The 12,686-nt window shown below is 41.1% G+C and overlaps 1 protein-coding gene across 5 annotated transcripts in view; it reads right to left on the minus strand.

Moving 5' to 3' along the window:
• Window positions 1–6,231: 6,231 nt before the first annotated feature.
• The window catches only part of esrrga (estrogen-related receptor gamma a), a 65,310-nt gene continuing 58,855 nt past the window's right edge, over window positions 6,232–12,686 (minus strand). For all 5 annotated transcript variants that reach the window (XM_077592927.1, XM_077592908.1, XM_077592918.1 and 2 more), the window contains exons 7-9: window positions 11,270–11,376; window positions 11,016–11,178; window positions 6,232–7,775 (exon numbers count right to left, since the gene is read on the minus strand). In XM_077592927.1, the coding sequence (XP_077449053.1) occupies window positions 7,531–7,775; window positions 11,016–11,178; window positions 11,270–11,376 (515 nt within the window). In that variant the 3' untranslated portion in view covers window positions 6,232–7,530. The remainder of the gene's footprint in view (window positions 7,776–11,015; window positions 11,179–11,269; window positions 11,377–12,686) is intronic.

A 12,686-nucleotide genomic window follows, 5' to 3' on the forward strand; every position in this document is an offset into this window, starting at 1 on the left:
CATCCACGAGAGCCTTGCATGCTGGGAAATGGCAAAGGTTTGCCTGAGAGAGCTGGGCTTTCCATAACACAAGTTTAGTGCAGAATGCTCTCACGTTGTCATAGGCAGCACTGACAAGTTGCCCCTGGCCTTGTAGCTTCTTGTTCAGTACATTAAGCTCATGTGTGATATCAACAAGAAAAACCAAGTCCATGAGCCATTTGGGATCACTTAGCACAGGATCAATCAACTCACAAACGGCGTAGCTAGCTTTGACTGCTGCATTACTGTCTTTGGTAGCCTTCTTGAAGAGATCCTGTTGCCTCAGAAGACGTGTTTTAAGACTGGCAACCTGGTTGGCTCTCTCATCTCCCTGGTATTTTTCGTACTCCTCAGCATGTCTCATAGTACAATTACGTTTCAAATTGTATTCCTTGTGCACCGCAACTTTTTCAGTGTAAATGAGACACGTCGGGGTGCCCCTGTGTTCAACAAAGAAATATTGCACTCCCCACTTTTCTTGAAACTGTCTGTGCTCATCACCGACCTTTCTCTTCACGGCAGGCTTTGAAAGAGACATCTCTGGGGCTCTGTAATATGTTTTTCCACTTGGAATGAGTCTCGGGTTGATCTTTCACATTCAGTCGCGCGGGTTTGTGGCGCATGTGCACTTTCGCTCTCCGTTTCAATCGCGGAGATGGCTACAGACACTGACACAGGCTGGATCACGGATCATAGCGCCTCATTCAGTTCTATGCTGAGAGCAGCGGAGGAGTGTGCGCGCCGAGCGGAGTGATCGGCCTCACGGCTTCTCCTCCGCCCAGCTGATTGGAGGAATGAATGAGTGAGTGAGCGAGGCACTGGACAGCCCGGCCGATGTCCCGCCCTCCAGAGCCGTATACCTCACCGTGATTGGTTCATTCAGCTCCGAACCAAAGTTCCCTCTAATTTTTTGTTGGTCTGAGCAGAAAGACAACCTCCCTGAGCGCACTGAGTACCAGTGTGAGCGACATCATCGGTACTCGGATGATTCGCCTAAAGACGTTTCGCCGACGGACGTTTGACAGACGGGCAGGTCGCCGAATGGACGTTCCACCGAACGTTCATTCGGCCGAACGGAGGTTTCGCCGAAACGGGATTCGAACGCTCGCCCCGCCGGATCGTGTGTGTACAAGTTTTTCAACCTCGGCCCGCGGGCCATATATGGCCCGTTAGGATTTTTAATCCGGCCCGCCGCCGGTGTTGTCCAAATTATAGTAAAAATCAATGTTCGTCTACCTTCAATGGCAGTCCGGGAATAAGCACTCTTGGGCAGGCAGATGTAGCAGAACCGAGCCGTAAAATGACAGCAATCGGGTCAAATCCATCCTAAAACAGCATTTAATGATTAAATACAAATACTGGATGATATCGCGATGGAGGCAAAAAAAACGTCTATAGACGTCCATTCGCCAAACGGCTCAAAATGCTCTCAAATTCGGTCAAATCCAGCTGAAAACAGCGTTTAATGATTAAATACAAATACTAGTATTTGTATTTAATCATTAAACTAACAAATACTAGTACGACCTGTCCGTCTGTCAAACGTCCGTCGGCGAAACGTCTTTAGGCGAATCATCCGGTCACGACATCATCATTGCTCGCTATCGGCACACCAGTATCACACCTGCCACAAGCAGGTGCATGTCAATGTTCCCTCTAATTTTTCATGTAAAACATGCTGTAAAACAAGAAAAACATGAGTGGACAGAGCTACTGCCACTGGCTGCCACTTAAACGGCGCCATCATGGGGAAAGGGTTAAAAAAAAAAAAAAAAAAAAAAAAAATTAAAAAAAATTAAAAAAAAAAAAATCGATCTTTCATATTAAGACGGGGGCCGCAAATTATCGTCCCGCGGGCCGCAGTTGGCCCGCGGGCCGCAAGTTTGAGACCCCTGCTTTATATCAACACCTTCATGGGCAGACATTTTTTTTTCTTCATATTTGGCCTGTTCAAATCAATTCATCTTTGTGTGTGTGTTTCTGCGTCAGTGAATCAGTGGGCTAAGTGATGTGAACCCCACGGGAATTGGCCTACAGATAAAAGGTGACAGAAAGAAACCCACGGGGTGCCAGTGGCACTGTCTTTCGAAAAACGGGGGGCTACTGTGGAAATATTTGTCATAACACTTTCCAGGGGGACTCCAACAAAAAGGATTTCCCGTTGAGACTACCTGGTAAAATATGGCGAGAAAACCCGCAGAAGCAGCAGAAGAATACGCAAAGGCCACACGATTTGAACCTAGAACCTCTGAGGCAGAGTGCACAGTTGAAAATGTGAGAAAATCATTGAGGCCATTAGAGCATTGAGCTGATATCAGACAGACAGATAAGAAAGTGAGATGTGCTCGCAAAGAGACTCAGATTGAAGGAGAGATGTAGATGAAGCCAGAAGGCGGAGGAGGAGGCGAGAGGAGTTTAAGTCGGCCATTAGCGATGCGGCGCGCGGCGCCCACGCTTACGCGCGTTCCACAAGGTTAACGATAAGGGCCCCTCGGCAGCTGAAATGCTCAAGTAGCTTTTATCGTATCATAATAATGAATCAAAGATAAAATAAAATAAACGAACTCCAAACGGTAAGCGAGTAAAATGAGACATATGCGCATGGCTGGCAGACACATTTGTTAGGGAGCGGGGGGAAAAATCTCAGAAAGCTGAAACTAGATAAAGAAAAAAAACATGTTTGGTGAAAATCTTATGTCATCTGCTTGAAAAATATTTGCCTGCAGGTCAGGCCTCCACTTTCAAACCCCCCTGTTAGAAGACGGCTTCTTAAAAGGCTTCATAGCTCTCTGCTACATTAAATATCTGGCCTCTGCATCCCATTTACCGCTGCTGGCTATTAGAGAGGGGAAAAAGGAAGAGAATAAAAAGAGGAGGGGACAACAGACATGGCTGAATGTTATCGTCTGTTTAGCGCCCCACACAGCATGTCTTACATCCCTGAGTGTGTGCGCTGCGTTCATTTGTGTGTGCGGTGCCCTTGGCAAGAGGAGGAGATCTGGCTTTTTCCAAATGGACAGTAGTTAGCCACCCACTGGAGCAAGCTGTTCGCACTTCCTCTCACCTCTTCTCGCCTTCCCCCAAACTCCATCCTGGTGCTCCGTACGTGAGGGCATAGCAACTTTTACGTCTGACTTGTGTTTGAATGTTTGAGGCCCATGTAGAACTATGGCACGTATCTCAACTGCTTATCCTGCCTTTGTCTGTCTGTCTATCTCAGCTCAAAGGGGATTAAAGGTTGATTATAATCAGTGTTAAAACAGCTCTGAGTCTTGGGAGTCAATTGTTCCTTGTTTCAGAAGGCCACAAAGTGAACCTGTTATTAGAAGTAGGGTTTCAATTCCAAAGGCAAGTACAGTGGTGCCTCTACTTACCAGTGTCTCTACATACAACATTTTGGCTCAGGATACTACAAAAGAAATTCAAGTTAAGAAACAAAAAATAAAAAAAATAAAAAACAACCCCTGACGTAAATACACTGTATTATTTGATTATTTTAGTGTTGGTATGTTTCTTTTAAAAAAACTGTAGGAAAAAAAAAAGATTTTTCGCTTAAATCAGTGGGACCAAGTTAATGAGTATTATAATAATAATAATCGGACATAGGCCCTGTCGTCATTATCAACAACAAAAGCCTAATTGTCATCACACCCAGAAACTGCGTATGACGAAATTGGTAGTGCTTCTCCATAAGGTGCGTTTTCTCGGCAAAAGACCCAAATAAGTGAGAATTTCGGACTCGTAATTTGGCATTCTGCCATTACGGATACATCGACAAATATAAAATATAAATAATATAATATATAAATAATATATAATATAGAAAATATAACACATGTGGTGTAATTTAAAGGAGGAGGAGAAGACGATTCAAAACTGGAAGCCTGGTTTTAATCGATATTGCTCTACTGTAATAATCCTGAAAGGCATAGTCTGGAGTAACACATGTAATGTTTCAAACAATAGTCGTTTAACTTACAGAATCATAGGTCTCTCTTTTTGCATTGAACAATATATACAGTGTCAAATAAATACATTTACACAAATGGACATTATCATTGGAGCACACTTGTATGATACACATCACAAAAATATACAGGTAATTGTTTTTTTCTTTTCTTTTTCATTTTATGATGTGAAGCACATCTAAAATCTACGAACATGTTTTTCATAACAATACAAGGTCTGTTTCTCTTTCTCTCTCTCCCTTTCTCCCTCTCCTTTCGTCCAAACTCATCACAAGGCAAGGGTCTTTTTTTTGTTGTGTTTTTTTCTCCAAAGGTTTTTATTCAAACTTTCCCTCACCTACAAATGCAGCCCAAGTGGCAGCTACATTTACATACAATTAAATGACTGTGGAGCTGGGATGGACAATCCTTTTGCTTTGCTGCATCAACTTCACAAGTCAGAGTTGGCTTAAATACAATATTTGCAGCCAATGGGTCTTAATAACATATGAAAGAAAACAATGTGGCGCTTAAAGTGCAACCAGGTCAAAACACTCCACTCTTTTCCCCATTGCACCACATGGAAAATACCACTTTGTCCTTTGTAGGGTTTTCAACGCCAATCATTGATCACAAGTGCAACTCATCAAGAGTTCTGTCCACAAAATATTGCTTCAAAATGAACTTTTACAAAGTCAAAGCATATTGATGCATTTTTAGCTTAAAACAACTGAATCGGCCTACGATACAAGTGTCATTTTTTTCCATTTTAGAATACCGTAGCTATTAAACACGTGAATAAAGTCAAATCAAGTGCACGATTGGGAAACTTGCAACGTAATATTACTGGTTTAACTTGAACAGGTGACAATTTTAACCATTAAATTGCAAAACAAACAAAATCCAAGCACCATTTGAGAAAAAAAGCAATCAGGTCATTTATACATGACATGTATCATTTCAGTAATCTTACAAGTTTTACAGTGTACATTTATAGAATCAGAGACAAAAATGTCCCATCACAATAAATGGAAGATACGAGTTTAGGCCTTTCCCTCTTTCCTGTAAATAATTAAAAACATTAGAAAATGATTTCAAGAAAGTGGACAAAATGATGGAGGGAGGTGTCAAGCTGCGTGGAAGGTAGTTTTTGTATGTACAGCGATCTTATCAAAAGGTTCTCAAATTATTTCAGTCTTTCTTATCGGAACTTAAAAGATATACAGAATATTGTTTCTTCTACAGGAAAGTTACACAAATGACCTTCCACCTTTAAATACTTGTGTTTAGCATTTAGATACTAAATAATTCATTAAGTATGTGTAGACGGTTAGAGATGAGTGCTTCGTTTTTATGAGGGTTTTTTCTTTTTTTGCCTCAGAGCACGGCTCCACCAGCCTCACCCCACGGCGACCAATCTAATGGACGCCAGCTAATAAAGTGGGAAGCCAAAGAAGGAAGACGCGAGGAATCCAAAGTTAAGTTTTCCTCCCTAGAAAAAACTGCCAACGTGAAACTTATGAGGTTGAGCTACATTTTTTGTTGTTTTGTAAAAAATCTGTTGCTTCCGATAAAATGTCTTGTTAGAATTGTAATCTGTCTTTATTTACAATATACAACGTTAACCAAGGCTGAGAAAATAGCCACTAATGATGTTTGCGAGCGATGTCCGAGATGGTCTACACTTCTTTACTCATCAGCTGCCAGTTTCTAGTAGGTTGAATAAACATTTGGCATTCTTATCAATCATTACAAATGACATAGATAATATAGTATGTTTTTTTATTTTTTATTCCAACTATTAAAGCTATAATGAGTGATCAAACCTTGCTGTGGGTTCAGTTAAAATTGATTTGGAAGAAAGAAGGTGAAAAACACAAGTGAGTGAAAATGTCTTAAATTATAGGCTTTAACGTTTGTTTTGATTTTATCACTTACACTGATTGCACTTTAAGAAATTAGATGCTTTAAATGGGCAAAACCAGTGTTGGTGTTTATGAGTGATGACATTTTGTTTTAGTTTTCTTTTTAGAATTTGCTTATTTGTAGCCCATTTCCACCAAACGCTGCAGGTCACCAATGAGAGGTCCTTTTTTAACAGACATACTAACATATTTGTACCAGATGACACATTAAGATGCTTTTGCCTGTTACAAAAGCCAACAAAAACATGATTTTTCTTTATGGGCGTAATTTAAACGCATTTGGATTAGGAGATGACATCAATTCCAACTTTTACAACGAGTAATAATTTTTACTTTTATATTCAATATTTAAAATTCTCATGAAATTACTGGATTTTGATTACACCCAAACCAAATTGTAGTCGACGAAATCCAATTTATAATTGACATGTCGCACTTGACGGAAACTCGGCTCTCATTGGTCCCAGTGTTTGTCTTCTTGGCAGAAATATTGCTTAAAATGTTGTTTTTGGTCACTTTGGAAACAGGATTATTGTAACTTGATAAGTGAAAACAGCTCGCGTTGTCGTCCATCGCGGTGCTCTTCACGCTACAATTCCACGACTGCTACATATGATTAATGATTAATGTCCGACCCACAAGAGAGAAAGAAAAGCTACATTTTCCCCCCCTCAACTTCAACCCTGCACCCTCCTTTTGAATGAACCTCAACTTGGAAGCCCCTCTGATGAACTTCGATTTGTTAATACTTGACAAGTCATTATATTTATACATATGATAACCACTATGTGGTCAAGCTGGTAGAGAAAAGTGAGTTTTAAGTTAAAGGAGAAAGAAAGAAAAGCTGCTGTTATACATCATATACAAGATGACTTATTTACAAGCCTAATATCATCATGTTCTTACCTCTAATTGTTCTGATAAGAGCCAAGAAATAAAAAGAAAGATTCCGTCACCTTGTCTCTTGACACTGGCCCATCACATGTGAGGAACATCTTTTTGGAGCATAAGTTGACCACTTTTGAATCATCAGTCCAGGGCCTCAAATGAAAAGAAAATTAAAGTCAACGAATTTGGGCTGATGGCATAAAGTTGCTGGCATCCGCTGAATGGATGTGTTCCATCTTTTGGCAGGCAAATCCCCTTCCGATCCTCTTCTTTTTCCTTCCAAATGTCAATGTACACAAGTGATTACAAATGTCTTTAATATATCTTTAGGTTTTTTTTTCATTTTATCCTCTTAAACACTTAAAAAATTATATGGGAGGGGGCAAAGGGGGGCAAGTCTCATCGGTCCTCGAAACTTCATCTGAGTGGGTCCTCATTTTCAGCATGTCACTGTTAATATGTCATGATTAAAAGCGTATGCGAGGGTCATTGTCAGTGTTTTTGCAGACAACAACAGGAGAGTCTTTTGTCTTTCCGCTTTCAGAGGGGTCGGGGTCAGAACAACAGGGTCCGCCTCCAAAATCAAAACTGAGCATTTTTGTTCAAATCTTAGACGGTTTAACGCAACGGGAGTAGTTTACTCGTTTAGTCATCGTGGGCGTACTTAAGGGGCGTATTATATTTTGTGTTTTTGGGTGCGTGCGAGTGTGTGCGCGTAAAAGTTGGAGAGTTGTTTGGATTTTCCGCCCTCACACTTTGGCTTCCAGCAGCTCCAGGAAGAGTTTGTGCATGGGCACTTTACCGTCCTGCTTGATGCTGTAGAAGTGCTGCACGGCCTTGGTGGAGATCTGGCGGAGCAAGGGCAGGGTCATCAGCAACTTGCCTGTCCGCCGGGGGTCCTCCTGGTGCTGGGAAGCCTCGTACTCTTGAAGGGCCTCGTGGAGCACGTCCTGAAGTTTTTGCACTGCGTCCACGTCCTCAATATGCATCGAGTCTGGAGAGGACAAGACATGTATTAGGTGTTTATCCGACCCGACAAATGATTATCATGCTTCAGAGTCATTGAGGGCGATAAATAATCTGTAAAACAGTCACAATAGGATGTGTTTTTTTTGTTTTTAAGTATTGTACGTGGTAATATGACAAAGTTGCTTTGGGATCCAAGCAAAAAAAAAGTCATTTTTCGGGCAGATCTGGCTCCAAAGAGTTAAATGGGAAATAATTATAATCATCTAAATCAGGATTCAAGTGTTTGTATAGTTGACATGTGCATATGTATATATATATATATATATATATATATATATATATATATATATATATATATATATATATATATATATATATATTTGCATATATATATATATATATATCAGCAACACGCTTATTTATTTATATATTTATTCATGTATTTATTTTATTTATTAACTTACTTATTACCTATCTATTTATGTCTAAAAGGCCTTTCCTATATCTGCATTCTCACCCTCTTGCTATTGCGACAACGAAATTTCCCGAATACGGGATGAATAAAGTTCATCCAATCCAATCCAAATCATCACTTAGCTGTCCACTGTACTGGCCTCTTTCAAAAAATTGTAAAATAGCCATTTAAATAATAGTTGAGCTTTGCTTTCTTGCTTTATTACTTTTAGCAGTGTAGGCACTTTACATGTATTATATGAAGCTCGCATTTTTTCTTACAATATTTATGTCTTTTTTGGTGTTGTCTCAACATCACCGAATTGTAAGTCATACAAAAGTAGTTGGCTGGGATAGGCACCTGCAGCCAATGACTGAATGAAAATAATATTCAGCAATTATAACCTGTATTAAAAAAACCTTCCAGCTCAACATCTGTAACACGTTTTTAGACAAGTGTTGGCTCGGCTTCATCTTTTACACTTGTCATTTGGCATCCTTTCACGAAAAAAAACAGGAGAGGCCTTTTAGATTCAAAGCTCGTTCCAGTACATGTCTTTAAAGTGTGGAGCGGTGGGCGTGATGAATGAACAGACGCACAGACAGGTGGGCGGAGAAAAAAAAGATGGAGTTGTAGGATGATGGAGAGATTCGGGAACACCTCAAATGTGTGGGTGTGTGTGCACACATGTACAGTAATCCCTCTTGTTGGTGGCATGGGTGCAGGCTGAGAATGTCCCTCAATAATAATGCTCCGTATTGGCCCTTGGGGAGGCCAAGTCTTAATGTGAGCTGGCCTTTAGCTCTCAACCTCTGATCAATGGGTCAGATCAATGGCTACATGCATGTTAAATAATAATCACAAGGCAACCACTGATCCATACACCCACACCTGAGCGCACATTCATAGTGACAATGTAGTATAGCTGGGAAAGACCCCAATATATAGTAAATATTTACAAAGACAAGCAGATTGGATTGATACTGTCAGATAAGAAGACTATGTTTGTTGGTCAGGTTGGAGTGTAAACGCGCATATTTTTGTCTTTGCCTTTGGTGTGCAATACAGTCATGGTTCGATTGCAATAAATAAAGAGGAAGCCACAGATGTCTTACCTATATACACAACGCTGGATCTATATTGTGTAATGCATGTATCAGTATGCAAGGCAGAACACTCAGGTTTGTCTTATGGGGATCAATAGAAAACTCTGCAGTTATCACAGGACATATCTTTGGGTTTATAAAACACTGGGTAGTCGACTCCCATATTTATTGATGACTTTGTTTTTAATTTCATTTCTTTTTGGGGGGGGAATTCGAAAATTCTGTCCAAAATTCCAATGAAGCAGCTGGATTAACTTGTAACTGCCAGCTAAACCACGCAACTGAATCATCTTGGACGTCTTACAGCCCAAAACATAGAAGACATCAGGCGCACGAACACACGTGCACATGTTTCCCATGGCTAGTTAGTGTCTTTACATGTGGGGCACGTTTGCTAACATTTCTTAAGGCTTGCCTTCATTAATGCAGACGATTAGCATCCTGTGAATTAATTAGTGTCAGTGCCCTTCAAAATGCTAATGTTAGCGTTCTGTTGTCTTGACGAACACTAAAAAGGGATTGGAGAAGAGGGTCCACAATGAAAAGTTGTTGTTCTTTATGTACTCTTTCATAATATTGCTCAGCATCCTTATTGTAGTAAAATTAATTGCATGAAACCAAAATAGGATGTTAATTTTACCGATGATATTCCTGCATTTTTAGTTTTGATTAATTTGTCTATTTTGTAAATAATAATCTTGATGTTGATTGTTGATAGGTTTATAAGGATTTTTTGAATTTTGCTACCAATAAGCTAACAAAGATTTGTGGTTTCTTTTCAAAATAGACAGAAAAAAATGGCTGCGCAATAACATTCGAAAGTTTGGTCCCTCATTAGTGGAGCGTACTCAACTATGATCATAACCTGGCCTCATAAACGGATATTCTGATTCTACACATACAGCAGGAATAGCTAACAAATTGATTGCCACATAAACCAACCCAGAATTGATGTCAATATCTCTACATGATTGTACACGTGTCTGGGTATTAATTCAAATTCTCAATTTCAATTAAAAACATGCATCGTCGTCTGGGTCATAGTGATTAAATGGCAATGTTCAAAAGTGTGCTTGTGATGGCAGATTTGAGGTGTCAGTGCATTGATGGTGTCAGGATTAAAACAAAAAAATCCCCTCCCTTGCCTTTCAAAGCTCCCTCCATTGCATCTCCCATTTAAACACATTGTATTGACAGTTCCCCGTTGTAATTAACGAGTACTGAAGAGCTGGCCGACATCCAAGACAAAGTTCAAAAGACGGGTCATTGGAGGGGAGACGCGCATGCGCGTACGTATCGTGCATGTGTGTGGGTGCGTGCGTGTGAGCGAGTCAGCTGTCGATGCAGCCGGACACATCAGAGTGGGGCCTTTATCGACAGACTTTGGGCTCTAATGATTTCACCTTATTTAACAGGCATCTGAAGAGACGACTATGCTAATTGTAAAAAGGACGGACACTTTGTAGAAGGTGGGCTACAGGTCACACAAGCGAGTTTGTACTGTCGAAAAAGTGCGCGAGTAAATGATTTTACTCGCAGGTTTGTGTGTGTGTGTGTGAGACACGCCCGTTTGGATAAAGAATATTGAAACCAGCTCTTTGATGGCTGGGTTTAAATGAGTCTCTCAGGAATGGAGATTCCTGGGATTAACTCTTTCTGCACTTCACAAACACACCGGCATCAAACACATGAAATTGCAACCTACCTGAGTTAGCCAAAGCGATGGCCTTCAGAGTGACGAATTCCTCCTTGTCTAGCTTCATGGTTTTGTACTTCTTGACCAGCTGCAAGATGGCGTTGTTCAGTTCCAGGAGTCCAGCAAGCTTTGACTGCTCCTCGTCCATGATGTAATCCTCAGCATACACCAACTATTCGACATGAACAGATATGAGTTAACATTCATCACTAATCTTTCCTCAACATTTAAAGCCCGGTCAGAATAAACAGAATGATGCAAACCTTGTCTTCGAAGGAAAGCGAGCGGTACACCACGCGCAGGATCAAGATCTCCATCCATGCACTCTGCAGTAGACTCATTTGGTCGGCTAGAGACAGCGTGGAGAAACCTGGCAGAAAAATAAACAGAATTTTAAAAAACATTAAAATGGCTCATGGCTCAGAAAGACACAAACACCAAGGATTACATTTTGTGTGAATGCAAAACTGTGAACTAGTGCCTAGTATCCCTATTGTACAATTTCATCCAAAATCATACAGTACCAATTTTTCCATCTAATTATCAATACTATATTGCGACATGAGTTAGTCATGCAGTAAAAATCTTTTTTTGGGGTGGTGACGAGGATCCAAAATACTCTCTCCGCCTTAACGCCTTCCTGTTTGCATTCATCCAGCTGTCCACAAGAGTCCTCATCCTCCTCTTCATCTGCTTCCTGTCCTTCCTCGTCCCTCCCCCGTGCCCAGGGCTGTACTCTGGGGACAGGTAAGCCTTATCTCCCCCTGACACAACCTGCATGGATCAATGTTGCCCATCGCTGCTGCACCGCTTAAACGTGGCTTCGAAACGCAGCCACGACATCAAATTTCCTCCTTCCTTCGATTCCAATCCACTTAATTTGAAATCGCCTCTTCGCAATGTGGACAAAAATGTTGTGACAACCGGAGAACACCCAAAAGACAAACAACCAATGAATCGCACATTCAAGCCTATGGACAGTTTAGTCCTGGTCGCTCCAATGCAACATTTCACATACCATTTAATGGAAAACATGGCTGCTTGCACCACCTTCACATCTGTCCCTTCCTCACACACCTGTCCATTCCCACCTGCGCCTGAGTGTGCACACTGTGTGTGTGTGTGTGTGTGTGTGTGTGTGCGCATGTCTTCATAAGAGAAGTGGCCCATGTGAGCGCACCTGTCAGACCGCACCGCAGCACTCCGCCATGCGTGTGTATTTTGGATGCACTTCCTGCCAAGAGCAGAGCGCAGATGAGAAGGAAGATATTTCCTCAATAGCATCTGCTGCCGTGTGGCTCCTCCTGAGATGGGAGAGTGCGCCGGTGCGAGTGTGTCTGTGTGTGTTTGGGGCTTCTTATCTCTCTGTATGTTGATGGGTAATGGCAGGCGTCTCATTATGTCCAGGTTGCAGGCTATTGTTGTTTGAAACGTGCTTCAATTCACTCCATCTACAACTACTGACATCACCAGCTCACAGAAACACACACACTGTTGCACACACACGTACACATCTACAATGTTAGATAGACAGTTTCAAGTCCAGGGTCTTCTACTTAATGACAATCTAATGTGATTGTATAGAGGTATATTTGTCCATTGTGAGACAAATATACAAGTCGGTTCTCGAGGGCGTCCTTTCGGACTTCGGCACTCATGATAGATGGCGGAAATAAGTTG

This window comes from Stigmatopora argus, chromosome 2 (assembly GCF_051989625.1).
Source record: "Stigmatopora argus isolate UIUO_Sarg chromosome 2, RoL_Sarg_1.0, whole genome shotgun sequence".
NCBI lineage: Eukaryota > Metazoa > Chordata > Actinopteri > Syngnathiformes > Syngnathidae > Stigmatopora > Stigmatopora argus.